This window comes from Gorilla gorilla, chromosome 3 (assembly GCF_029281585.2).
Source record: "Gorilla gorilla gorilla isolate KB3781 chromosome 3, NHGRI_mGorGor1-v2.1_pri, whole genome shotgun sequence".
NCBI lineage: Eukaryota > Metazoa > Chordata > Mammalia > Primates > Hominidae > Gorilla > Gorilla gorilla.
The window spans coordinates 96034191-96060937 of record NC_073227.2 but is presented as its reverse complement, the minus strand read 5'-3'; the positions used below and the strand labels follow the sequence as shown (position 1 = coordinate 96060937).

At 36.5% G+C, this 26747-nt stretch overlaps 1 protein-coding gene across 2 annotated transcripts in view; it reads right to left on the bottom strand.

Moving 5' to 3' along the window:
• Positions 1-3713: 3713 nt before the first annotated feature.
• The window catches only part of USO1 (USO1 vesicle transport factor), a 92221-nt gene continuing 69187 nt past the window's right edge, over positions 3714-26747 (bottom strand). Inside the window, exons 13-25 of one of the 2 annotated variants that reach the window (XM_031010462.3) lie at positions 23994-24205; positions 22541-22561; positions 18177-18287; positions 17438-17556; positions 17102-17283; positions 16701-16822; positions 13650-13788; positions 12619-12782; positions 11343-11429; positions 8870-8968; positions 7380-7487; positions 5552-5767; positions 3714-4722 (exon numbers count right to left, since the gene is read on the bottom strand). In XM_031010462.3, the coding sequence (XP_030866322.1) occupies positions 4633-4722; positions 5552-5767; positions 7380-7487; positions 8870-8968; positions 11343-11429; positions 12619-12782; positions 13650-13788; positions 16701-16822; positions 17102-17283; positions 17438-17556; positions 18177-18287; positions 22541-22561; positions 23994-24205 (1670 nt within the window). In that variant the 3' untranslated portion in view covers positions 3714-4632. The remainder of the gene's footprint in view (positions 4723-5551; positions 5768-7379; positions 7488-8869; positions 8969-11342; positions 11430-12618; positions 12783-13649; positions 13789-16700; positions 16823-17101; positions 17284-17437; positions 17557-18176; positions 18288-22540; positions 22562-23993; positions 24206-26747) is intronic. The other variant, XM_031010465.2, reaches the window with a different exon arrangement.

Sequence of the window (26747 nt, the reverse complement as noted above, 5' to 3'; positions counted from 1 at the left end):
GTCTGAGCTGTCCTGTTTGTGCAATTGGATAAAAGATGGTGCCAAATTACTGAGATATGCATAAGAGAGGACCAGATATGGGGAGGAGAGGAACATGAATTTGATTTTTAACATACATGTGAGATGTCTGAGATACTAGAGACAACAAGTGGAAGTGAAGGTCAGAGAACTGACCTGAACATACAAATTTGTAAGAGACTAATATCTAGATCGTGGTTGACAGCTTTACACTATTACATCTCTCTCTTTATACTGTTACATTTCTCTTTTTTTTTTTTTGTTTTTTGCTTTTTGTTTTTAAAGACAGAGTCTTGCTCTGTTGCTCAGGCAGGATGCAGTGGCGTGATCTTGGCTTACTGCAACCTCCATCTCCCAGGTTCAAGCAATTCTTGTATCTCAGCCTCCCCAGTGGCTGGGACTACAGGTGCACGCCACTATACCTGGCTGATTTTTGTATTTTTAGTAGAGATAGGGTTTCACTATGTTGGCCAGGCTGGTCTCAAACTCCTGACCTCAAGTGATCTGCCCGCCTTGGCCTCCCAAAGTGCTGGGATTACAGGTCTGAACAACCACACCTGGCCATTGTTACATTTCTTATTGACTAATGTGATAGGTACTTTGACCTATTTAGTTGTCCATTTGCAAGGATCTCAGTCTGAAACTAAATAAGGTGGGTGGGGTTTCACACAAACCTTTGCTGTTAAACATATTATCCCCTTCCAACTGTACCTCCCCAGTTCCCCTTACCCCTATGTTATTTTGAAAACATCTTGAGACTAACAATTCGGTTCAAGAAAATAAAAGTATGTGGCAACTTAACGATCTCTATATTCTGGTAGTCATGCCTTTGTGTGATGCCCTATCCTGACTGTGGGTAGGACCTGACTGGCTTCTAACCAATAAAACATGGCAAAAGTGATGGGCAATCTCTCCCATGATTGTGTTACATCATATGGCAAGGTGATGGATGTCACCCCCGTGATCATGTTACATTATATGAGACTCAGTCTTGCTACCTTCATGAAGCAAGTGAGCATGTTGAAGAAGCCCATTAGGCAAAGAACTAGGGGTTCTAGTGCCATTAGTAGCTGAAGGCACACTTCAATCAACAGCCAGCAAAAAAACTGAAGCCTTCAGTTTTACAGTTATAAGAAAATGAATTTTGCTAACAACCTCAGTGAGTTTGTGGAGCAGATTCTCTCCCAGTTGGATCTGCAGATGAGTACACAACCTGGCTGATACCTTGATTGTGGCCTGTGACCAAGAGTGACATGACATACCACCTTCTGAAGTGCTGAAGGAAAAAAGCCTTTTGCTCTAGAATAGTAAATCCAGTGAAAATATCCCTCAGACATGAAAGGAAAATAATTTCCAAGACAAAAAGCTGAGGGATTTCATCAACACCAGATTTGTCCTACAAGAAATGCTAAAGGGAGTACTTCAGTCAGAAAGAAAAGGATGTTCATGAGCAGTAAGTAACCACCTGAAGGTTAGTACACAGAAAAACACAGAATATTATAACACTGTAATTGTGGTGTATAAACCACTCTTATTCTAAGTCGGAAGACTAAATGATGAACCTATCAAAAATAGTAACTACAACTTTCCAAGACATAGACAGTACAGTAAGATATAAACAATAGGTTAAAAAGTTGAGGGAGGGCTGGGTGTGGTGGCTCACGCCTATAATCCCAGCACTGGGAGGCCGAGGCCGGCGGATCACCTGAGGTCAGGAGTTTGAGACCAGACTGGCCAACGTGGAGAAACCCTGTCTTTACTAAAAATACAAAACTTAGCTGGACGGGGTGGCAGGCACCCGTAGTCCCAGCTACTCGGGGAGGCTGAGGCAGGAGAATTACTTGAACCCAGGAAGCGGAGGTTGCAGTGAACCGAGAATGCCCCACTGCACTCCAGTCTGGGTGACACAGCAAGACTCTGTCTCAAAAAAACAAAACAAAACAAAAAAAAGGCGGGGGGAAAACAAGGTAAAGGTGTAGAATTTTTATTAGATTCTTGCTTGTTTACACTCTAGAATGTATGTTATATGAGGAAAGGGACTTTGTCTTTTTCACCGTTATATTCCCAATGCCTATAGTTGAATGATTTAATACGTTTTGCTATACCAGTGAAGATTACTAGTTCTGATGAGCATCATGAGACCCTTAACTGCTTGTAACAAAACTATGAAACATAAGGGTTTGATTTCTCCATCAGCATAATTTCAGACCAGTAACTCAACCCATCAAAATGTGAGCTGTCACTTTACCTCTTTTAGTAACTTTGGGTACTCTTTTCTTTTGGAGGTGCTAAAGGTATAAACTACACTTGAATAAGTTTCAAATCATAAGGACAAATATGGTTTCATGCTTTATGATTATTGCTCCACTACTGTAGCCCTGGGCTGACCCAGAGGAAAGAGCATGTGCAAAAGCAAAGTGAGAAAGGAGAAAGCAGAATTTATGTCATCTGTCATGTCTGTTTGGAATGCTGTAACAAAATACCATAGATCAGGTGGTTTATAAACAACAGAAATTTACTTATCCCAATTGTGGAGGTTGGGAAGTCCAAGATCAAGGCATTGGTAGTTGTGCTGTCTGGTCAAGGCCCACTTCCTCATAGACAGCATCTTCTCACTCTCCTCGCACATGGAGGAAGGGCAAGGTGTCTCTTCAGGGCCTCTTTCATAAGGGCACTAATCCCATTATTGAGACCGCTGTCCCCAAGACTGTATCGTCTTCCAAGGGCTCCATTTCCCAATACCAACACCTTAGGGGTAAGAATCTTATCTACTGTACTAAGGACTCCAAACCGTTGGCACCTGCCATAGCTCACTGTGGTGAAGATGGAGAACGGTGGGAGTGTGGGGTAGGAGAGGTAACAACCGGACTGGAGACAGAGACCTGTTCAGGATGCTCACCAGCAAAAAATTACAGCTGGGGTTGGGAAGATGTCCCTTTGGCTCTGGGCTGAACTGTGCAGCTATGAGGCCTCCTGTCTTCTCTACTACAAGCCATCCTGAGTGACTGAGTTCAGCACAGCAGCACTGATTCTGCTGATGTTTCTTAATGAAGATCTTTGGTGTTCTGTATTTACAAATTCTCACTCCTGATCCATTTTTCTTTAACCGTACGTTAGCCTGAAAGGTAGTCATTAACTCATGGTTCATTATGTGGTGTCAACTTTAGGAAGACCTCACCTATCTGAGCTGGTCTGGTGATAGTAATATAGTTCTTTCTCTGATGGCAAGTGCCACCTTAGGATGGCAGTAGTGGTGGAACATGGGCACAGTGCAGCATTCACGAGTGCTCTGTAACACACAGCTGTCTCCTTCATCAAGACAGTGGCCTTCCTTCTCTTTCAAAAGTTGTGTCCTATTCCTGACCCCAGAAGGCAGATAAATATGTTATTTTCTAGCCCAGGCTATCTTGTCTTTAAGTAAACCCACTTCTTTAACAGGAAATCATTGCCAAGAACTCCAGTGCTGAATTTAAAAACGTCCAAACCCTTTTCCAACCTCTTCTACTTCTGTACTTCTAACCCCCTCCAATCTTAGGGAATCATAATCATTGGTTTTAAAGAAGATTGTTTTTAACATTCAGTTATAGTTGTGTACCCCTAATAAGAAAAGTCACCTCATCATTTTCACTTGCCTCATCTTTTATTAAGAATAAAATACTTTTAAGATGTAAAAAAAAGGGAACCATGACCAAGGATTAAGTGAACGTATCTATTTTTATTATGAAACATTAAATTTTGACACATTGCCTCATTTGCTTTTTTAAAATCTATTATCTGACTTAAACCTATTCAGCAAAAATGCCAATAAATTATATTAATCATAGTTTGGGTCTTTTTAAAACTAGGAACATAATACGTTTTATGATAAACAATAATACTAAATCTGAGTTGTATGAACTGTTAACTTGAAATTTGTTTTAGATGTTTAGCTTAAAACAAAAAGAAAACCAATCACATTAATACACTGTTGCAAAAGTTTCTCCGGAATGCCCTCCACATCACTTGTGTGTCAGCATCCTTCGGCTTCTTCACTGAGGTATGGAATGCAGCCATATGTAGGTGTCAAGGCACTCATTCTAAGCTGTCCTATCCTGCACATCTTAGCAATCACATTAGATGGAGGGCTGATGATATGCACTAACTCCCAGCCCAGGCTATCTTGCTTTTAAATAAACTAATTTCTTTAAAAGAAAATCATCAACTAAGGACTCAAATGCTGAATTTAGAAATAATAATTCCAATTCAATACACATTCAATCAAATGTGTTAGTACTTAAAAGTCACAAATTTTGCAAAGTAAACAACCAATGAACTAAGGCAAATAGCATTGTCACCACATGCCTTAAAATGGTATATTTTTGGTGTTTGAAGCTCTTTGCAAATTACATTTTGGGACAGTTCAGATGGATTTAAATAAAATATGTGTGTTCTACATAAATTCAGTTTTAAGGTTTTCAACATGGGTGGCAACATTACAAAAATATATCAATAGTCTTAATAGTGAATGTTTTCCACCTGGTTTCTAAATCTTTATTTTCCGTGGAGGTAAACCAAAGTTTAGAGTCCATCTTCAGAGTTATGATATAATCTCTATTGTTCCTAGAGATTTGAAAGCTAGATATGATCTAGATCCTTGCCAGGATCTTCACTTTCATCATCCTCATCCTCTTGGTCTCCAGATTCAAGTTCATCCTCTTCTTCAACCTAGAGGAAAAAGACGTAATTAATATTGTGAAAATCTGTTCATGTCACATTCAACATTTAACAATATATATTACTGATAATTCTTTTTTTTCTGAGATGGAGTTTTGCTCGTTACCCAGGCTGGAATGCAATGGTGCGATCTCGGCTCACTGCAACCTCTGCCTGCCAGGTTCAAGCGATTCTCCAGTCTCAGCCTCCCGAGTAGCTGGGATTACAGGTGCCTGCCACCAAGCGCCCTGCTAATTTTTGTATTTTTAGTAGAGATGGGGTTTCACCATGTTGGCCGGGCTGGTCTCGAACCCCTGACCTCAGGTGATCTGCCCACCTCAGCCTCCCAAAGTGCTAGGATTACAGGTGTGAGCACTGTGCCCAGACAAATTTTGTATTCTAGTAACTACAGTAGAATATAAGCCATCTGATTTCTTTGATTTGATGACAAGGCTCTCTGTCATTTCTAATATGAATGAGATATATCAGTTAACTTTGCTGATAAATGGCTACACCTCTTTACACACAAATCTGAAACAAACATGGCAAAAGATAATGACATGCTTGGGTGACAACAGTCTTGTTACCAATCAAATCAATTCACTTTCTAGGCTTACGGTCCAAAAGAAAATAGTCTATAAGTACTGAAAACTGAACCTAATCTGTGTATTAAGTAAATTCAATGAAAACAGTGAAAACAGTATAGATGGTACCATATTCATGAACCCACATATCCATTCCTATAATATAGGCACAGCTTTTCCATGTTACATTAAAAATCTTTTAAGTGCACTACACTAAAACATAATACAAATCATTTTTGGAGACATTTTAATCTTACTGGATGACCAAGATCCTTGAGTTTATTCTTCAATGACAGTATTTTCTGATCTTGATCGGCCAAGAGCACCAAGAGATCATCTTGTTCTTTTTTAGAATCTGTAATTTCCAACTCTAGTTTGTCTTTCTCAGTTTGTAAAATGGCAATGGTACTATTAGATGAATCCAGCTGCTCTTTAATGGCAGTTCTTTCCTCAGACAGAGCTTTAATTTCATTCTAGGAAAAGAAAGGTGAAAGGCAGGAATCTAAAATTAGCACTCACTTTCCTAGAGTTTTTAACAAATAGTTTCTTTCTATGACAAATCACTGTACTTGTTCAACCTAAGGAATTTAGGGGTGCAGGTTAAGGGTACAGGAGGTTTAACACACACACTAACATGAATTTATTAGACTGTTCATCAAAAATGGTTATTGCCAAAAAATAGTTTAACATCCAAAAAATAGTTTTAGTTAGCTATCCCTCAAAAAACCTTTAAGAGACTTAAAAAAAACAGTACCATTTCAGATAATCAAAGGAGTAAGCAGAAACACAAAGCATTTTACAGCACAAGTCTGATTAGTACCAGAATTTTAGAACTCAAAGCTGAAGTTAAAAAAATTTTTTTATCCCAACTTCAAGCATACAATTAAATGAAAATAGCTTCAAATAAAAATCTATGGTTTAAAAATAAAATAATTTGGCCACAATCCAAAAAGCACAATTATACATTATTTTCCTTAATGTGACCTCATTCCTTTCTTCATGCTATTTATTCTGATGTCTCTGTCACACAATAATATGCTGACAGGATTTAATGTGCCTGTGTTCCACGGCTTATGGAAAGCCTACATGTGGCTTGTGTATTAGCTAAATTTGTACTCCTTGTTTTGTTATTGTGATTAGATGTTGATCTTAAAAAGAAAACACAGGCTGGGTGTGGTGGCTCACGCCTGCAATCCCAGCACTTTGGGAGGCCAACGCGGGCAGATCACCTGAGGTCAGGAGTTTGAGACTAGCCTGGCCAACATGGCGAATCCTCGTCTCTACTAAAAGTACAAAAATTAGCTGAGCATGTTGGCAGGTGCCTGAAATCCCAGCTACTCAGGAGGCTGAGGCAGGAGAATCACTTGAACCTGGGAGGTGGAGGCTGCAGTGAGCTGAGATCATGCCACTGCACTCCATCCAGCCTGGAACACAAAATTGAGACTCCGTCTCAAAAAAAAAAAAAAAAAAAAAAGAAAGAAAGAAAACAAAAATATTTTCAATAAATTTTACTTTTATAGTACATGCATATGCATGCTTATCTTACATATTATCATTGTTTGAAATAGTATTTTAAAAGCTTCATTTGTGGCTGGGTGCGGCAGCTCATGCCTGTAATTCCAGCATTCCAGCACTTTGGGAGGCCAAGGCAGGTGGATCACGAGGTCAAGAGATGGAGACCATCCTGGCCAACATGGTGAAACCCTGTCTCTACTAAAAATACAAAAATTAGCTGGGTGTGGTGGTGCACGCCTGTAGTCCCAGCTACTCAGTAGGTTGAGGAGGGAGAATTGCTTGAACCTGGGAGGCAGAGGTTGTGGTGAGCCGAGATCGCGCCACTGTACTCCAGTCTGGTGACAGAGCGAAACTCCGTCTCAAAAAAACAAAACAAAACAAAAAAACCCAAAACAAAAAAATCTTCATTTGTGCCATCTTAAATCATCAATATAGGAGTGAAAATGTTGTGAGATAAAATTACACATCATTAGCTTTCTTCATAAATCTAAGAATTTGAAAGATATATAAAATTTCCTAGAGTTCATTTCATATTATATGCAGTAAATAAAAGTTGCACCAAAAACAAACCTTTAACTCTTTGGTCTCTTGTAATAATGCTGACAGTCTTCCTTCTACATCAGTAGTTTTGGTGGCTATTATAGTCTCGGTCTCTCCTTGTACCTCAACTGATTTTGCCTGAAATTAGAAATTGGAAAAAAAGATGTCTCTTAAACATTACAACCAATATGAACTCCCAAAGAGGTTATTTAATTTTTTTGCCATTTTGATATTTTACTTTCACTAACAGAAAATATAATTCCTTATGTATTTATGTGCAACAAAGTGCTCTCCACTGTCAGATGAGCTGTTCCCACATGGAAGAGCATCAAATCTCATAAGAGTATGAGGAAGGCTGGGCTAAGGTGCCTCAAGGTAGGTAAGCCCAGAAAAGTAATCAGCAAGGCAGCTCTAATGTAACTGTAATCCAGCATTTAATAATCACAGAATATTTTTCAAAGCCTTTCCTTCATAAATTTCCTATAAGTCCATACTACCACCCTAGATAGGTAGATAAATTGAGCCAAATATCATTATTGGTGAAATGCAAATCTTTTCTCAAGTGCTAGAGGAGACACTCCTGAATAACAGTTTTTCAGTCTTTCCTTGTCTTTTTTCTAAAATACTAGGAAGTGGGGTGGTGACACAACAAATATCTAAAAATGTGGAAGTAGCTTTGGAACTGTGTAATGAGTAGAGGCTGTAAGAGAGGTGCATGGTAGACAAAGCCTGCATTACCTTGATGAGACTGTTGCTAGAGATATGGACATTAAGTGATTCTGGTGAGAGCTCAGAAAAAAAAGAGCAGAGTTGGAGAGAAGCTTCATGGTCATAGTGAGAAGAAGAATGCTGGTAGAAATATGAATGTTAAAGGTGCTTTTGGTGAGGTCTCAGATGAAAACTAGGAACATGTTACTGGGAATCGGAGGAAAGGCAATCCTTGTTATAAAGTGGCAAATAACTTGGCCAAATAGTGTTGCAGTGTTTTGTGGACAGCAGAACTTGTAAATGATGAATTTGGATATTTTGCTGAGGTTTCTAAGCAAAGTGTTGGAGTGCAGCCTGGTTTCTCCTTGTTGCTTAAAGTTAAATGTGAGAGAAGAGAGATAAATTGAAGAAGAAATTGCTAAGCAAAAAAGAATCAGAATTAGAAGATTTGGAAAATTCTCAGTCTACCTATATTGCAAAAGTATGAGAAGGCATGTTCTGGAGAAAACAGCAACAGTTTCTGAATATTTTATGACAGCAGAAGAACTGCCAGCTTGGACTGAAGGGACAGAAATAGAATGTAATACCAGCAAAATAAACTATTAAGTAACTGAATAAACTAATCTGGTGAGACTGACTATAAAACGACTGTCACCATGAACATGAAGCCTATGTTACTAGAATACCAGCTAGTAAGTAATCTAAAGAGAAGGTGCTATCTGATGAATTTGTTTCTTTTTAATTGTGGCTAAGAAATAATACATCAACCTTGTCTTTATTACCTTCCAGAGAAAAAAAGAGAAAATACTTACAAATGCTTCTGTTTTCTGTAACAGTTCCTGCTTTTCTGTCTGTAGTTTGGTTATCTCCACAGATTGTGAGTTTAACTGAGACTTTAAAGTTGCCAGTTCCTAAGAGACAAAAATAGTTGAGTCATAACATTAAATGGTATTAATTTCATCAAGGAAATATTTACAGGGAGACATTTAAAAAAATGATTTACAACTTCCTAGTTTTAAAATCTAACTCTAAAGAACTATTCTTGAACTTTGGGTTCAAGATGGAAAATTCAACACATTCATTTACCTCTGCTCCCTCCTGAAATCCCATGCAAAAAAAAAAAAAAAAAAAAATCATAAAAGACAGGAAGGGCGGGGAGAAGGAAGAAAGAAAGGAAGGATGGGAGGGAAAGAGGAAGAAACCTACAAAAACAAGAACAGTAAGAGAAGAGAGCAATATAATTGGGGAATTTTGAGAAAGCAAGTAACAGTGGTAACTAACTCAGCACACCTGAGAAAGCTGAAAGCTAGGATGACGAGAAAGTTAAGATAGTACCTGACTTACAATGAATGCATTAACTACCAGAAAGGTTAGGAACTGGTATCATTAGATACCTCTGGAAGTACAGATAAAAATGAGGTTAAAAACTGCAGGCCTGGTTAAAAGACTATTTAAGAAATAGATCATCAGATCCCTGTCTCAATCTTAGGCATCAGGCAACCGTTCCTCCTTTCCTGGATGAAGACTTGAGGTTTATTATGTGGCTGGGCAAAACAGGACATCTTTAGACTAGGGACCACCAAACACAGATGAAAGCAGTAGTACTATAATGAAAACCAGGGTATTAATTGAAAGTTTTTATTAATGTTGAATTTCCAAACTTCTCACCTTCTCCTCCCCCAAAAAAAGTACAGGAAAAGAAAGGCAATTATAACAATGGCTCCCAGCAGGAGTGATTTCTCCCCATATCCCCCCATCCCCGAGGACATTTGGTAATGTCTGGAGACACTGAGTAAGTGGTGGGACAATGGCAAGTAAAAGGCTCTTTTGGTTCTCTTTAAAATTTCTATCATGTACATTGGTGGCTTTTCTAATTTATTTTGTTTAGTTATTAAAATGAGTTATAGTTTTCTATATATAGTACTTTACTATATATTATAAAAAACAAAACTGTCACTTAAAAAATACATATATTTTAACAATCTAAAGTTTATAAAAGTAAATAAACTGGAGAAAGTAAAAAAACTAAAAGGCAATTCTCTTTTTATAAAAATATCTAATTAAAGTTTCACTGGGAAACATAATTAAATGGCTTATTTTTACTTAGAATTTACAAACTAAGGCTATATATTAGTAACTTAATTCCCTTTAATTTTAATACAGTTCTAGTATAGGTACACTTAATAAAACCAAAAGAGCATATTAATCTTCCCACACAAATAAAACATTGTGAACAAATATTGGAGACCTGAAAATCCTCAAATGATAAGTGATTCTTTTTTTAAAAAAAGGTCAGATATTTAGAATCTACTCTGAGGTACATGGACATTATCAAAATAAGACAAAATTTCTCTATGTTCAGTCATTTCTCTTTCAAAGCAGCCATGTCAGTGGACTAGGGCCAGTTGCTTAGTGGAGAGAGAAGGAAGACAGTTAGTCCTAGGTTAGTGAGGATGGTCATTTTTTAGTATTGCTTGGATTAAAAAAAAAAAAAGAAGTATGCATTTCTTTTATAATAAGAAAGAAAGGAGGGAAAGAAAAGAGAGAGAAGAAAAGAGAGGAGGAAAGAAAAACAACCCCAGAACCTGTTTGGGGATAATATACTCTAGAGTTTTCTTCCAATTGCTACATTATTTAATTGTAAGTATACAGAGTTCATTTCTCTTTTTTGATTCTTTTCTTGAACAATACATTTAAATTTTTTCATTGGATAAAGGTAAATCTGTATGATCTAGTTTAACAGGAATTTATAAATACTATAAGCAAATAGAAAAAAGTTTAACTTGCTTTTCTAGATGTTATAAATTACCACAGAAAAAGTTTATTTTGCTTTTTAGCTGGAGTCATTTAATTGAGATATAGGTAAGTTTACCTTTTTTCTCTTTTCCAATTCTAAAATTCTATATTTTCTAGACAAAACAGTTTAAAAACCCCATACATTTAGTCAAGCAATTATCATAGTATATTAAAATTAGGCATAAGATTTTACATTTTCATATTTGCAAGTTATAAATTTAAATTTTTCCTTGTTAGTTCACTGATAATCTATAAATAACATGGGTGAGATGCTGAGATTTTTTAAAAGGAATACCTCTGAAAAATAAAAACACAATAAAAAGCAAAGTACTATTACCATATAAATAGAAACAGCTTCTGGATTTTCAAATGGCTGTCTTAACTTAAATTTTACTTACATCTGCTAATATAGTTCTAGATTTGTGAAACTATAGGGCTGTTATTCTATTAAAACATGACAAGTAGAATTGGATCAAAGTGGAAAATTACCTGTTTTAATTCTGCAACTTGTTCAGAATCTCTAGCTGAAACTATTGCTGAAGACTGTTCATTTGTGCCAGATGTTTGGGAAGATTTCTGCAAATAGCACAAAAATAAACTATAAAATATATTCAGTCTAAAGAGATGAGAAAAAAAACAGAACTGTACACATATAAACTATATCATATGTGCTTACCAAAAACTTCACATCAACCTTTTAATTTTTATGCCCAAGATAAAATTCCAACACAGCTCATATTGTCTACAACTTTTTCATGGCTAAAAATCCATTTGTAGGCTGGGTGCGGTGGCTCATGCCTGTAATCCCAGCACTTTGGGAGGCCAAGGCCAGTGGATTGCTTGAGCTCAGGAATGCAAGATCAGCCTGGGCAACACGGTGAAACCCTGTCTCTACTAAAATACAAAAAATTAGCCGGGTGTGGCAGTGTGCACCTATAATCCCAGCTACTCGGGAGGCTGAGGCAGGAGAACTGCTAGAACCTGGGAGGTGGAGGTTGCAGTGAGCCGAGATTGTGCCACTGCGCTCCAGCCTGGGCTAACAGAGCGAGACTCTGTCTCTAAAGAAAAAAAAATAAAATTTTTATTTTACTGAGCAATTTATTAAATCTAAGCATTTACCTGTGTTCATATGGAGAAAGAGCATAAAAGCAGACATTTATTAAATAATTTCCATCTATTAGAAGAGTAAATTAAATCTCACAACAATGAACTAGACATTACCACTACCATTTTATAGATCAGGAAACAAGTTTAAGGAGGTTAACTAAATTGCTTAAATTCAATGAGCCAGGAAGCATTGAAGCTTACACAGTTTGACTCTAAAACTCATCCTGTAAAATCTTTTTTTTTCTTTTTTTAGATGGAAAGTCTCCCTCTGTCGCACAGGCAATGAGGTGAAGTGGGGTGATCTCGGCTCACTGCAACCTCTACCTCCTGGGTTTAAGAGATTCTCCTGCCTCAGCCTCCTGAGTAGCTGGGACTACAGGTGCCTGCCACCATGCCCGGCTAATTTTTGTATTTTTAGTAGAGACAGGGTTTCGCCATGTTGGCCAGGCTAGTCTCGAACTCCTGACCTCAGGTGATCCGCCCACCTCAGCCTCCCAAAGTGCTAGGATTACAGGCGTAAGCCACTGTGCCTGGCCCATCCTGTAAAATCTTAACATATGATATTCTGGCTTAAGAGATCCAAGGAAAAAAAAAAAAAAGGCAGGATAATGAGAACCACTCTTGAACTCTTATTTTAACTTTTTAAACATTTACTTACCAAATTTTCAATCATAGAGTCCTTTTCAGTCAGCTGGCTTTGTAAAAGTTCCTGATTACGTTTTAATTCTTCTATCTCTTCTCGCAATCTACCAATTTCTTCTGGCTGAATGCCATTCATCTGAGCCCCCTCACTGTAAGAACCTTGATGCTGATTGTCTTTTCCTGTTAGACAGACATAACATTTTAAAAGCCAACGGGAAACTTCAGTTTTTCATTTTTGAAGTAGAAGATTCAAATATGTAATTTTCTTAATTCAATTACTTTGGCAGCACTTTTGCAATCACATTTCATCTTTGCAGAATGGTATATTGATAAAAATAGTGAACTGATAGTATTTTCCAGATTTCTGGGAGAAAAAACAGCACAGCCTTGACTAAACTGCATGGTCTGGTGATCTATGATTAAGAATTACAGTAATTTTAATTCCAATTCTGTCAACTGAATATGAGAAAATAAAATCCTTTTAAAAAATCTTCACAAGCACTGTAGGATAATACTATTTAAAAGCAGTGGAGCTCTTGCCATTTTCCAGGCACAACTTAAATTTTTCATTTATTATTTCATTTAGTTCTCAAATGTTATTACTATCTTCATTTTGCAGAAGAGGAAACTGAAAGATTACAGTGGTCATTCTTAATCAGCTATACATTAGAATCACCTGGTGGGCTTGTACTAGTTACTGATCCCTGGACCTAATACCAGATTTATTAAATCAGAAACACTATTGTGGTATCAGCATTGGTATTTTTTTTTAAAAAAGCATCTCAGGAGATTCTAATATACAGCCAGGGTTGAGAATCAATGGGCCAGATAAACAGGTAGCAACAAGCTTGGACTTCAATCTCTAAAGGTCCAGTCTTAACTGCTCTTAACTATCATGCTATTTTGCTTTAAACTCCGATTTACATTTTTGTCACCATGATTAAGGTTAGAAAAATACTAGTCCACAGAAAGAACCTTTTACTTTGTCTAGCTCTTGAGGAAAGAATGACCTGAGTGCTATCATAGTGATGGCTTAGCTACGCTTACCTAGCTGTATTTTAAGAAGATTATACTGGTCTTTGTGCTGCTGGATCTGTGATACTTGCTGTGTGACTGCCGTCTGGAGCTGTTCATTTTGACATTTTAATGTAGAAACCTGCTGCCTTAATTCCTCAAGTTGGAGATCCTGTGAAACAAAACATAATTCATGTGTTTTAAAGTCATACTAGTTAGCATTAAGAAGGTGAACACATTTTAAAAATTAGAGGTCATTTTGGGACAGTATGCTAAAGTGCTTAACACTTCCAAAATCATTCAGTAATTAAGCAACTTGGTGTGTTAATATATCCATCAAGGCCAATTAACATGCAGCAGAAGTACAAGATTTCAAAGAAGGCTCCCTTAATAAACATCATGGCATAGCCTGCAATTACAGTGGGAAATAAAATGAAAAAACTCCATTGTATGGTCATAAAACCATTTAAAAATTTACATCAAACTATTTAAGAAATTTAGTATATGTATGTATACATATGCTTCTATATTATTTTTAATATTAAAAGCCAATGAGAAAATAAATATAGGAAATTGAAAAAAGAGCTTCCAACTTTTACCATCATAATAAAACTATAGTTGGAATTTGATGTATTTTTTTCTTTTTTTTTTTTTTTTGAGACGGAGTTTCGCTCTTATCGCCCAGGCTGGAGTGCAGTGGCGCAATCCAGCTCACTGCAACCTCTGCCTCCAAGGTTCAAGCAATTCTCCTGCATCAGCCTCCTGAGTAGCTGGGATTACAGGCGCCCGCTGCCATGCCCAGCTAATGTTTTTGTCTTTTTAGTAGAGACGGGGTTTCACCATGTTGGCCAGGCTGGTCTCAAACTCCTGACCTCAGGTGATCCACCAGTCTCAGCCTCCCGAAGTGCTGGGATTACAGGCGTGAGCCACCGTGCCCGGCCGGAATTTGATGTATTTCTTTATTTTCTTCTAATTTTTCCCAATCCATGGTTTAAAATTTGTCATAATAGGTATATATATAATAATGTAGCCTTTAATTTACTTAACATTCTATCATAATTTCCCCATATTGCTACATAGTTTTCAAACCATAATTTTTAATCCTATCTAATTAAGTAGATGCAATACAATTTATATTCAATGTTTTTGATGCTAAGGTTGCTTTCCATTTTTTTTCTTTTCTTTCTTTCTTTTTTTCTTGGGTTTTTTTTTTTTTTGAGACAGAGTTTCGCTCTTGTTGCCCAGGCTGGAGTGCAATGGTGTGATCTCGGCTCACTGTAACCTCCGCCTCCCAGGTTGTTCAAGCGATTCTCCTACCTCATCCTCCTGAGTAGCTGGGATTACAGGCATGTGCCACCATCCCCAGCTAATTTTTTGTATTTTTAGTAGAGACAGGGTTTCTCCATGTTGGTCAGATTGGTCTTGAACTCCCGACCTCAGGTAATCTGCCCACCTCGGCCTCCCAAAGTGCTGGGATTTACAGGCATGAGGCACCGTGCTCAGCCACTGCACTTCAGCCTGGGCAACAGGAGCGAAACTGTCTCAAAAAAAAGAAAAAGAAAAATGGAAAGCAACCTCAGCATCAAAAACACTGAATATAAATTGTATTGCATCTACTTAATATTGCTTTCCATTTTTCAAAGTGACAAATTTCATTACAATATATATTTTAGTCCATATAATTGTTTTCCTGAATTTTGGAGAATTCCCTTAGGATGAATTATCAAATGTCATTCAAAGGATATAAACATTTTATAGTTCTAGATGCTTGTGGACTAATGCCAAATAGCATTTTAAATGGTAAGAATATTTAAAATGAACATTTCTAAGGAAGAGTCATTAGAGTAATTGTGTCAATCACTCTTTTCTTTTGCCAAATCAACTGTATTTGCAGTCCCAAGTATAGACTCTATATCACATTCCAACTATTTGTTTTTTTCACTGTTCCAAAGATATTATTACATTTTAGCAACTGGAAATGACTCCATCTTTGTACCCAGATATAGATGAAAAATCCTAATAACCATAGGTAGTTTGATGATTCAAATTTTACCATTCTCAGATTATAATCTACTGATTGATTTATTTTAAACTGAAAAGCTTAGAATGAATGCTAAATATACCACAATATTTTCATTCTTTCTTAAAATTTTAATCTCAGTAGGCTGGGCGCGCTGGCTTATGCCTATAATCCCAGCATTTCGGAAAGCTGAGGCAGGGAAGGGAAGGGATCACCCGAGGTCAGGAGATCAACACCAGCCAACACGGTGAAACCTCATCTCTACTAAAAATATAAAAATTAGGCAGCGTGGTGGCACATGCCTATAATCCCAGCTACTTGCGAGGCTGAGGCAAGAGAACTGCTTGAACCTGGGAGGCGGAGGTTGGAGTGAGCCGAGATTGCGCCACTGCACTCCAGCCTGGGAAACAAGAGCAAGACTCTGTCTAAACAAAAAACAAACTAATGTCAGTAATGTAGATTGTGAGGAAGAAAATAAGATATAAACAGTTGTCAATTTAAAGGGTTCTATCTATGCTTTTACTTGCCACACCTGCCATAAACTGTGCACAATTAGTCGACAGGTGTGGACAGCAGTAGAGGGAAGGGGATGAATCTGTCCCACAGGGTCTGCCACTATTGTATTTTTTTATGACACTGGAATTTTAACAACATTAATAACCTCATTTTTCAGCACTTTCTAGAATTCCAATCAAGGTAAATATCATAAGAAATTAAATGAGAGTAAAAGTCAAGAAAACATTTTGAAGGAATATAATGAAGGTTTAGGGTACTCAACACAATGCAAGTAATGAAAGTTCACTGGTATCCTGGAAAGAAAATGTCAACTGATGATTCCGCAAATGTAGTTTCATCTTTATTCACTCATCATTATCTAATAAATCAGCTGCATGGTGCTTAGCACATATTAAGCACTCTGTTTGTTGAATACTCAGATGCTTTGAAAAATGATGAGTTTTGCTTTCTATATCCTCTTTCATTTGAAATGTCAGAAAAAAAGGCTTCCTTAAAGCAGAAAGTGCCTATTGGTAATCAGAGGGTATATACAGTTCATTAGTACTTACTTGCTCTCGAATCATATTTTTGTAGTGAGTCACAATATTGTCATGCTGTTCTAATGTTTTTTTCACCTCTTCTTCTTTTTTATCTTCTTCACTGGACTTATAAATAGCCTTAGTTATAACACCTATAAAAGGAAGCTTATTTAAAATTTGTTTTAAATGTTTTAAATACTATTTTACTACTAAGACTTAGTAAAAACATATAACCTAACTCCATGATAGGTAAGAAATAATCTTTTCAATCTTACTGAAAGCCAAATGTCCTTCAATGGGCTACAGATCAAGAGCTAGGAAAAAAATATACCTTTAGAGTTATCATATAACCTGTATGTATCCAGAATATACATGTACGATATAAATATAATTACTTTCCATCAAATATCAATATAAATCTTCAGTCTTACCTTCAAGTTCTTTTACCAGCTTCGTAAACTCATGATCAAATATCATGTATTCTGGACTGGGAAAGTTTGGCTGGGGTTTCTGAGATGCTCTGGAATACAACTCATGTTTGCTAATAAATCCTAGTTTCTCTATGAAATTCTCTTTGCCAATCCTCTTCTCAATTAGTTGTTTTAGCTTCTCTCTACAGAGATAAGCATATTGAGATGCTTTAAAAAAATAAAATCAAAACAAAACATAAAAGCTTGGTCTACATAATGCTTCGGCAAAAAAAAAAAAAAAAAAAAAAGCATCATTATCTCTTGATGCCATTAGAAAATCATCTTCCCCTTACTTACTTCATGTAGCTCTCAAGTGAGTTATCATTGAAATAAATCGAAATGCCCAACAAAAGGGCACATAAGCCTTGGACCAACTGCTCTTCTTCTCCAAGATTTTCTGCAATTTGTCCTGTAAGCTGAAATCTTTGTTAAGGAGGCTAAGGATTGAAAATATCTAGTATATTTTGCAATTTGAATTTGACATACATTAATACTTCACATAAGAGTTCCCATAAGAAATTCCATATATAGGCTAGGTGTGATGGCTCATGCCTGTAATCTCAGCACTTTGGGAGGCCAAGGTAGGTGGATCACCTGAGGTCAGGAGTTTGAGACCAGCCTGGCCAACATGTCTCTACTAAAAATACAAAAATTAGCCGGGTTGTGGTTGTGCACACCTGTAATCCCAGCTACTCAGGAGGCTGAGTGAGGCAGGAGAATTGCTTGAACCTGGGAGGCGGAAGTTGAGTGAGCCGAGATCGCGCCACTACACTCCAGCCTGGGCGACAGAGCAAGGCTTCATTTCAAAAAAAAAAAAAAAAGAAATTTCATATATATATTCCAACCCAGCATAAAACAAACCACACACACACAACTTAAACAAGCATCATAACAACTTTAACAGTTTAAAAAGTTGCAACACAGATAAGATAGTGGAGAATTCAAATATTTTGGGCATAGAGCTACTTCTAATTGAGGAGAAAAACTAAAAAAGATATAAATACTTACATGTACATTACTAAAACATAAAGGATACGAATGGAACATTGGCTGAATTGTGAAGAAAATGCGTTACTGCAATGGGACAATTGCTTAGCCAGGTACAAAGCAACATTAATAATCCAACTCTTGTTTGTATTTTGCTTCCCTGCAACAGATAAATTGGTAGAAATCTTTCCATTCATTTTATATTTTTCAAACTTAGAGTTGCCCTAAGATCCCTTCCATTTGCATGAAAAGAACTTTAACATCTTACAAGAGATGAGCCAGAAATCCAGTTCTAAAAAACTAAACAAGAGAATAAATTATTGTATGCACCACAGGCTGCACTTCCTAAAATGAACAGAGTGCAGAAATTAGAACTGATTCATGTTCAGAGGCATATACTGGGTTATTTAAAATATGATTAGTTTAAAAACCTTGTCTGCTAAGGAAAAAAATCAGTGTGGAGGCTTTAAAATAATCTATTAATCCCAAGACCCTTTACAATAAATTTGCCAAGCAAATTTATGATATTTCAGTCAGAAGTTTAAAAACAAGTTCCTGATAAAAGGAAAATTCTACTTCCTTCAATAAAAAAAAAAAATCAAGAAAAATACAAAAAATAATCCCCTGAATCATTTAGTCAAATTCCATGAGAGAATATATTCTCTAACAATAAATAAACCATACTACAAATTCAGTCATCACACACCAGATGAGAAATCACAAACATAATCAAGAGGAAGATTTAAATTAGCCAAGTGCCCCCAAACCATTAACAGCTGCCAAGTATAGTTAATAATGAAAATTAGCATATCCAGCAAAATTAGTTTTCAAAATTTTAATACAACACATTTACATCTCCTAGGTAGAATATTCTCTTAGTTCACAATATTGACAGTGCCCATATTTATATTCCTACAACCTGTATCTTTTTTTAAAAAAACAAAACAAAACAAAACTTGTTTGAAATAAAATAATGAAAATCAGAATAGTAATGCATCACTTTGGGGAAAGTCTCATAAAATGTCCGAAATATAATTCAAAGATCTAGACAAGGAATGAATTTAAAGTAATCATCACTGTGTTCCGAAAAATTTCTACCACCCAGACTATTCTAATTTCACAAACCTTGATGCCAATATCTTGACTCTTCTATAATCTATTTTTAGGTATATTTAATATTGAATTAAGTTCAAACAGGACCTCTTCAAATGATTTGCCAGGTAAGCACTGATACAAATTTAGTTTTTACATGATGCATTATTTTTACTGTTTCCTTGCCTCTACGTCATTACCATGCCCACAATATATCTTCAAGTCATCCATGTAAATTGGAAAGTTAAAAACCAGTCACTCTCAACTGACTATGTGCCACAGAAAACTTACAACTACTCGAGTTATAAATGCAAATGTTTTGTTCATCTACCTGGTTATATATAAGTTCATTATTACTTAGCATAACCATTTGCAGGTACCAAATACACCCACATTGTATATATAAGAACATCCTATCAAATCACTGGCTGATGTGTGAGTAAAAAAAAACAGAATAAGATTTAAATCAGAATCTTCTAAAAGCATGGCTTTTGGGGTGTAATTGAAGGATAAGAAGAGCAAAGTCAAATATAACCAGTTAAAAGACAGAATGAAACACTCCATTTATTACAGAGACAAAAAAAGATAAAGTACTCAGGAGTGAACCTAATCAAAATGGTATAAAATCTAAACAAGGAAAATTTTAAAACACTCCTAAAGAGCACAAAAGTGGACATAAACCAATAGAAAGCCACCATGTTCTTAGATAGGAGACTCAACATCACAAAGATATTAATTCTAAGTTAATTTATAAAGTTAATGTGCCTGTAATCCCAGCACTTTGGGAGGCTGAGGCGGGTTGGATCACCTGAGGTCCGGAGTTCGAGACCAGCCTGACTAACATGGTGAAACACTGTCTCTACTAAAAATACAAAAATTAGCCAGGCGAGGTGGCGCGCGCCTGTAGTCCCAGCTACTCAGGAGGCTGAGGCAGGCGAATCACTTGAATCCGGGAGGTAGAGGTTGCAGTGAGCCAAGATCACAACACTGCACTCCAGTCTGGGTGACAGAGTGAGACTCCATTTCAAAAAAAATAATAATTGTAAAATAAATTAAAAATAAATAAATGAATAAAATTAATGTGATTCAAATAAAAATTACTAAAAGGCTTTTTTTTTTTTTTTTTTTGCTTCTGGAACAAAACATGATTCTGAAGATCATATGAAAAAAGTGAGATTAACTAGGGACACTGTAAAAAAAAAGAAAAAAGAGAATAATGGATCATGAACAAGCAGGAATCAAGAGACAGAATACAAAAATCCAGAAAAATGGGCCCATATACAAATGAGAATTTAGTATATGAAAAAGGTAGCATACAACTATCAGTGAGTTACAAACAGACTTAAAAGATTTTGGGACAACTGGATAGCTATCTAGAAAAAGATCAGTGGATCTGTATCTCATATAGTTCGCTGAGAAAAACAGAACAAAGAATTAAATGCAAAAAAAGAAACCAGAAAGTATAAGATAAAAATTGAAGTATAATTTCTTATAAAGTCTTTTATGGGGGGAGTGGAGACCGGGTCTCGCTCTGTCTATCAGGCTGGAGTGCAGCAATCATAGCTCACTGCAGCCTTGAACTCCAGAGCTCAAGCGATGCACCCACCTCAGCTTCCAAAGTGTTAACATACAGGTGTGAGCTACCATGCCTGGCCTAGTAAATTCCTTAAAATCTGAACATGGAAAGACCTTTTCTAAGTATGACTTAAAATGCAGAAGCCATAAAAGATAAGTCTGAGAAAAAAAAAATCCATAACAAAACACCAAGGTCAAAAGACAAATGAAATACCAGAAAAAAAAAAAAATCTGTAACTCATATTAAAAACAAGGGTTAAGTACGTTAATATAAAATGGGCAGAGGAAATAAATAAAAGGAAAAGTACACACCTCTTTTCAGAGCCCCTAGAGTGTTTGAACCATTGAGGAGATTTGAGAAAACAAATGGAGGCTAAAACTGTAATTTGAGAGCATTCTCAGGGGTAATTATAAACCACAGATTTTACACGATAAAAGAGAACTACAAACAAAATATTTGAAGCTGAGGGCTGGGCGCGGTGTCTCACACCTGTAATCCCAGCACTTTGGGAGGCCAGGTGGGTGGATCACCTGAGATCAGGAGTTCGAGACCAGCCTGGCCAACATGATGAAACCCTGTCTCTACTAAAAATACAAAAATTAGCTGGGCGTGGTGGTGCGCACCTGTAATCCCAGCTACTCGGGAGGCTGAGGCAGGAGAATCGCTTGAACCCGGAAGGCAGAGGTTGCGGTGAGCCAAGATCGTGCCATTGCACTCCAGTCTGGGCAACAGAGTGAGACTCCGTCTCAAAAAAAAAAAAAAAAAAAAAAAAAAAAGAGCATGATGGAACTTTCTGGGATTATGAAAATATTCTACATCTAGTTTTGGGTGGTGGTTACAGAGATACACTCAAACACCAAAAATCATCACATGAAACACAGAAGGTCTGTGCATTTTTTTGTATATAAATTAATACCTCAAAAAAAAATTCCCTTTCAAATGACTGACATGTATACTTATAAAATACTTTACCTAATATAAAATTCTGCAGGCTAAAGCTGCAAAATATGTATGTGTGTGTGTAAGTTAATGACACATGTTAAATCATGCTCATACACAAAGATACAATTCATAACAGGACCTCATTTATTACTACCCACATTATTCAACTGAAACCCATGCCCAAATATAGATATTAAGGTACACTCCTTTTCTGCCAAATACTCACACAAAACAAAACAAAACAAAAATAGCACTTTCCCCACACACAACAAAAACGAATCCTCAGTGGTAGCTGTAGCATATGGATTATATTCAGAATAATCCATAATATTTCATTTAAAATATTTCAAATTATAAAATTATACTTACTATTGCACATTTTAAATAATCTAGTATAAAAATCATCATCAGATTCTTTCATATGCTGATTAATTAAAGACAAAATTCTTAATCCTGAATTCTACTTCCTTTGAAAGGCTTCAGAGGAAATAAATAGGCAAGCTTGGAGAAAAAACACAAAAAACCGAAACCAAGGAAATCCAGAAAGTGCAAGCATCCCCAGAAGAAGCACAAGTATAGATTCAGATTCTCATTCCCACAGTGTTTAGTAACACCAATACAATATCCCATGGAGAAAAACTGGAGAGCCATTTACAATAGAAATAAATTGGCTGACACGCAAAAGTGTGAGTAGAATGTAACTTCAAACAAGCAGTTAAAAAAAACCAATCAGCAAAACCCAAGACAGAGAAAAAGCTTTGCTATAAGAGGAAAATGCCTAAGCTTAATCAAGTGATACATACCCGTCTGTCGATCTTATCACCCTGCAAATTATACATTACAAATTATTCATACATATTACTACTTTAGAAAAGTCTAAATCTGGAAAAATCCCTCAAATACTTTTTCATAGTCTCTCTACAAACTCAAGCCAATAATTTGGGACAGGATGGTTCTAATGATACTTCTTTTATACAATAAAAAGTTAGAGGATACATTTAGAGGCTATATATTTTAGAAGATAAAGGATAATTTTATAGCTCTGTGATTACTTAAGAGTGGGGAAGACACCACCATCTTTAGCACTTCTCATCAGGCATTCATTGTAATTTCAATGTTAAAGTGAAGTCTGTGGTGATGGTGATGAGAGAGATAATTATTGTTTGGCTTTAAAATAAAACTGTTGTTAACAGATAGCAACATGAGAATGCCAAGTAATAAGTAAAGATAAAAATTTGGGGTAGTTTTTTTAATCTCTAAGAGATAAGTGATAAAGACAAAATAAGCTTTCAATTAAAGCAAACCAATTTTAAACTTCAACTTCCTTTTCACTATAGTTACTTTTTAAGCTTTCATTTATAATTTCTATGGATGGAGCTAATGTTTCTTTAAAAGCTCAAAATGAGGAAAAATTCAACGAGTGCGGCAGGATTAAAACTAAAGGAGGACACAACCACATTATTATGGGGAGTGGGTAGGATAACTACTGCTAGAGCAGTGTACAGAACAATTTTAGATTTAGTCACATTTTTACTTTCCCTGAGTGACTCTAAATGTCAATGACTTTAGAGTTTTGCTAAAGCATGAACTTGAACTGTTCAATAGCAAGGCTGGTACATGTGGGGAAATCACGTAACAAAAAGTGACATTCCTAAATGCCTAGCACCTAGACTTCAATAAAGCTTTGTTGTTCTCATTAGGAGTCTAAGACATGCAAAAATTTTTTGTTATGTTTTCCTCCATCTTACTAGGTAAATTATATGCACCGGGGACTTAAGGATTTAAGAACTCACGAACTTCAAGGGGATATACTGTATAACTATATATACAAGGGACCACTGTTCCATTGTTTCTAGATGATCAATTGCTTTGGGAAGAGAAAGAGGGAAATACACAGCTATGAACTACTTTACTCCCTCCCATAAACTAACCTGAATTCAGTTACTGAGAAGAAAGAGAAAAATGATATGCAAGAACACTGTGGATAATTTAAAAACAAGACAAAACCCTCAAAATACCTTTCTGCCCAGAACATGTATTTTCATCATGATGCAGACCTTATAACTATTTAGCAAAACTATTCCTCTAAGAGTATTTATTGCTTTTTCTCCACAAAACTGTTTCTGATTATGATGAACTAATAAGCAGAATAAATCTTCTCTGTCCTTTTTCATCTGCATCTTCTAAAGACATCCTTAAATCCTGTATCACTGACATCAAAATGTATAGAACTTTTTCCCTTATGCAAAACTTTACCTGTGAAAGAATATTGGTGCACTGTTGAAGTAAAGAAACTGGAGGGTTGCCAATACTTGTAGCAAGTTGAACCCTGAGCAACTGTTCTTTCTGGGTGGCATTTTCTTGCAATGCATGGGCAAGGGCCACAGCAGCACACCAGTTTGAAAGTGAATCAGTAGAAAACAAACCTCCACATAATAACTGGCCAGCTGAAACTGAATTACCTGTTGCTACAAAGATGGCAGGCAGACAATAAAAATATATTAGATTTTGACGTAAACCAAATTTTAAATAAATTGTTTTCTGTACACATAAAATAGTGTGAAATACCATTAAATATAATCATTAAACATGTATTAATGAGTAGTATTAAATATACTTTCAAAATGATAAAAGTCTGCTTTTCAAAGCAAAATGAACAATGAGAGAAAGTTATCTTGGAAGAAAAGTAATAGAACAAAGAAATACAGGTGGAGGCTGGGCATGGTGGCTCACGCCTGTAATTCTCGCACTTTGGAAGGCTGAGGTGGGAGGATCCCTTGAGGCCAGGAGTTGGTGGTGCATGTGTGCAGTCCCAGCTACTCGGGAGGCTAAGGCCTGAGGATCACTTGAGCCCAGGAGTTTGAGGCTGCAGTGAGCTATGGACTGCGCCACTGCACTCCAACCTGGACAAGAGTGATACCTCATCTTCAAAAAAAAAAAAAAAAAAAAAAAAGAGAGAGAGAGAAAAGAAACATAGGTTGAGTATCCCTTATCCAAAATGCTTGGGACCAGAAGTATTTCAGAAAGAAAATGTGGTATATACACACAGTGGAGTACTATTCAGCCATACAAAACAATGAGATCTAGTCATTTACAACAACACAGATGAACCTAGAGATCATTATGTTAAGTGAAATAAGCCAGGTATGTAAAGACTAACATTTGTTCTCACTTACTTGTGAGAACAAATAAAAATCAGAACTAAATTATTTACCATCAATGGTAGAAGGTAAAATTTATTTGCCTTTATTTGTGGGATCTAAAAATTTGTGGGAATTCATGGACACAGAGATTAGAAAGGTGGTTATCAGAGGCAGGGCAGGGTAGTGGGAAGTTAGAGGGAAGATGGGCATAATGAGTACAAAAATATTGTTAGAAAGAATGAATAAGATATACCATTCGATTGCACAACAGGGTGACTATAATAAAAAATAAGTGTATATTTTATTTTTTGTTTTTTTTGGAGACAGGGTCTCACTGTTTGTCCAGACTGGAGTGCAGTGGTGCAATTTCAGTTCACTGCAGCCTTGACCTCCCAGGCTCAGGTGATTCTCCCACCTCAGCCTCCCATGTAGCTAGGACTACCGGTGTGTGCCACCATGCCTGGCTAATATTTTTTTTGAGATAGAGTCTCACTCTTGTTGCCCAGGCTGGAGTGCAATGGCGTGATCTCAGTTCACTGTAACCTCCGCCTCCCAAGTTCAAGCGATTCTCCTGCCTCAGTCTCCCCCATAGCTGGGATTACAGGCATGCGCCACCACGCCCGGCTAATTTTTGTATTTTTAATAGAGACAGGTTTTCACCATGTTCGCCAGGCTGGTCTTGAACTCCTACCTTCAGGTGATCCACCCGCCTTGGCCTCCCAAAGTGCTGGGATTACAGGAGTGAGCCACCAAGCCCAGCCTAAATTTTTGTATTTTTAGTAGAGATGGCGTTTCACTATGTTGCCCAAGCTGTTCTTGAACTTCTATACTCAAGCAATATATCTGCCTTGGCCTCCCAAAATGCTGGAATTGCAGGTGTAAGCCACCACGCCTGGCTTAAGTATACATTTCAAAATTACTTAATGAGTACAATTAGATTATTTGAAACACAAAGGCTAAATGTTTGAAGGAATGTTAAAAAAAAAAAAAGAAGCATTTCAGATTTCAGATTTGGGATGCTCAACTTGTATTATAGTATTTTCGGCATCAAACTGATGATGGTAACATTCCAAAAAATTACCTTAATTAAAAACAACATTTCTAAAACAAACTTAAGGAAATGCCACATTTTGATCATTCTACTACATCAGGGTCTTATTTTCATTAATGATCAATAATTTTTTTATGGTAATTTTTTACCAAATTTTTTTTGGTAAATATAATTAGACTTAAATTCTAACAAAAAACCTCAATGTATGTAATTGAAATGAGTTTTATTGATGTTTCCAATTACCTTTATGAAACTGCTCTTGAAGTTTAAAAGTTAACAAAGGTAAATATTTAAAAAAGTTATCTTAGGTAAGATGAAATATTTAAAGACCCCATAAAAAGGGTAATGACTCTAACCTATACTAGAACAACAGACTGAAAGTTAAATGTGATTTAATGGTAAAATTCATCTTCTTTTTCTTAATTTTTATTTTTGAGGCAGAGTCTCTCTCTGTTGCCCAGGCTGGAGTGCAGTGGCACAATCTCAGCTCACTGCAACCTCTGCCTCCAGGATTTGAGCGATTCTCCTGCCTCAGCCTCCTGAGTAGCTGGGATTAAAGGCACCTGCCACCACGCCCAGCTAATTTTTGTATTTTTAGTAGAGACGGGGTTTCACCATGTTGGCTAGGCTGGTCTCAAACTCCTGGTCTTAGGTTATCTGCCCGCCTTGGCCTCCCAAAATGTTGGGATTACAGGCGTGAGCCACCGCACCTGGCAAAATTCATCTTTAGAATGACAATTATAATTAACAGTAGATTCTGTTTACTGGCATCTATACATGCTAAGTTTTGGCGTGAGTACTTTATGTAATGTAATG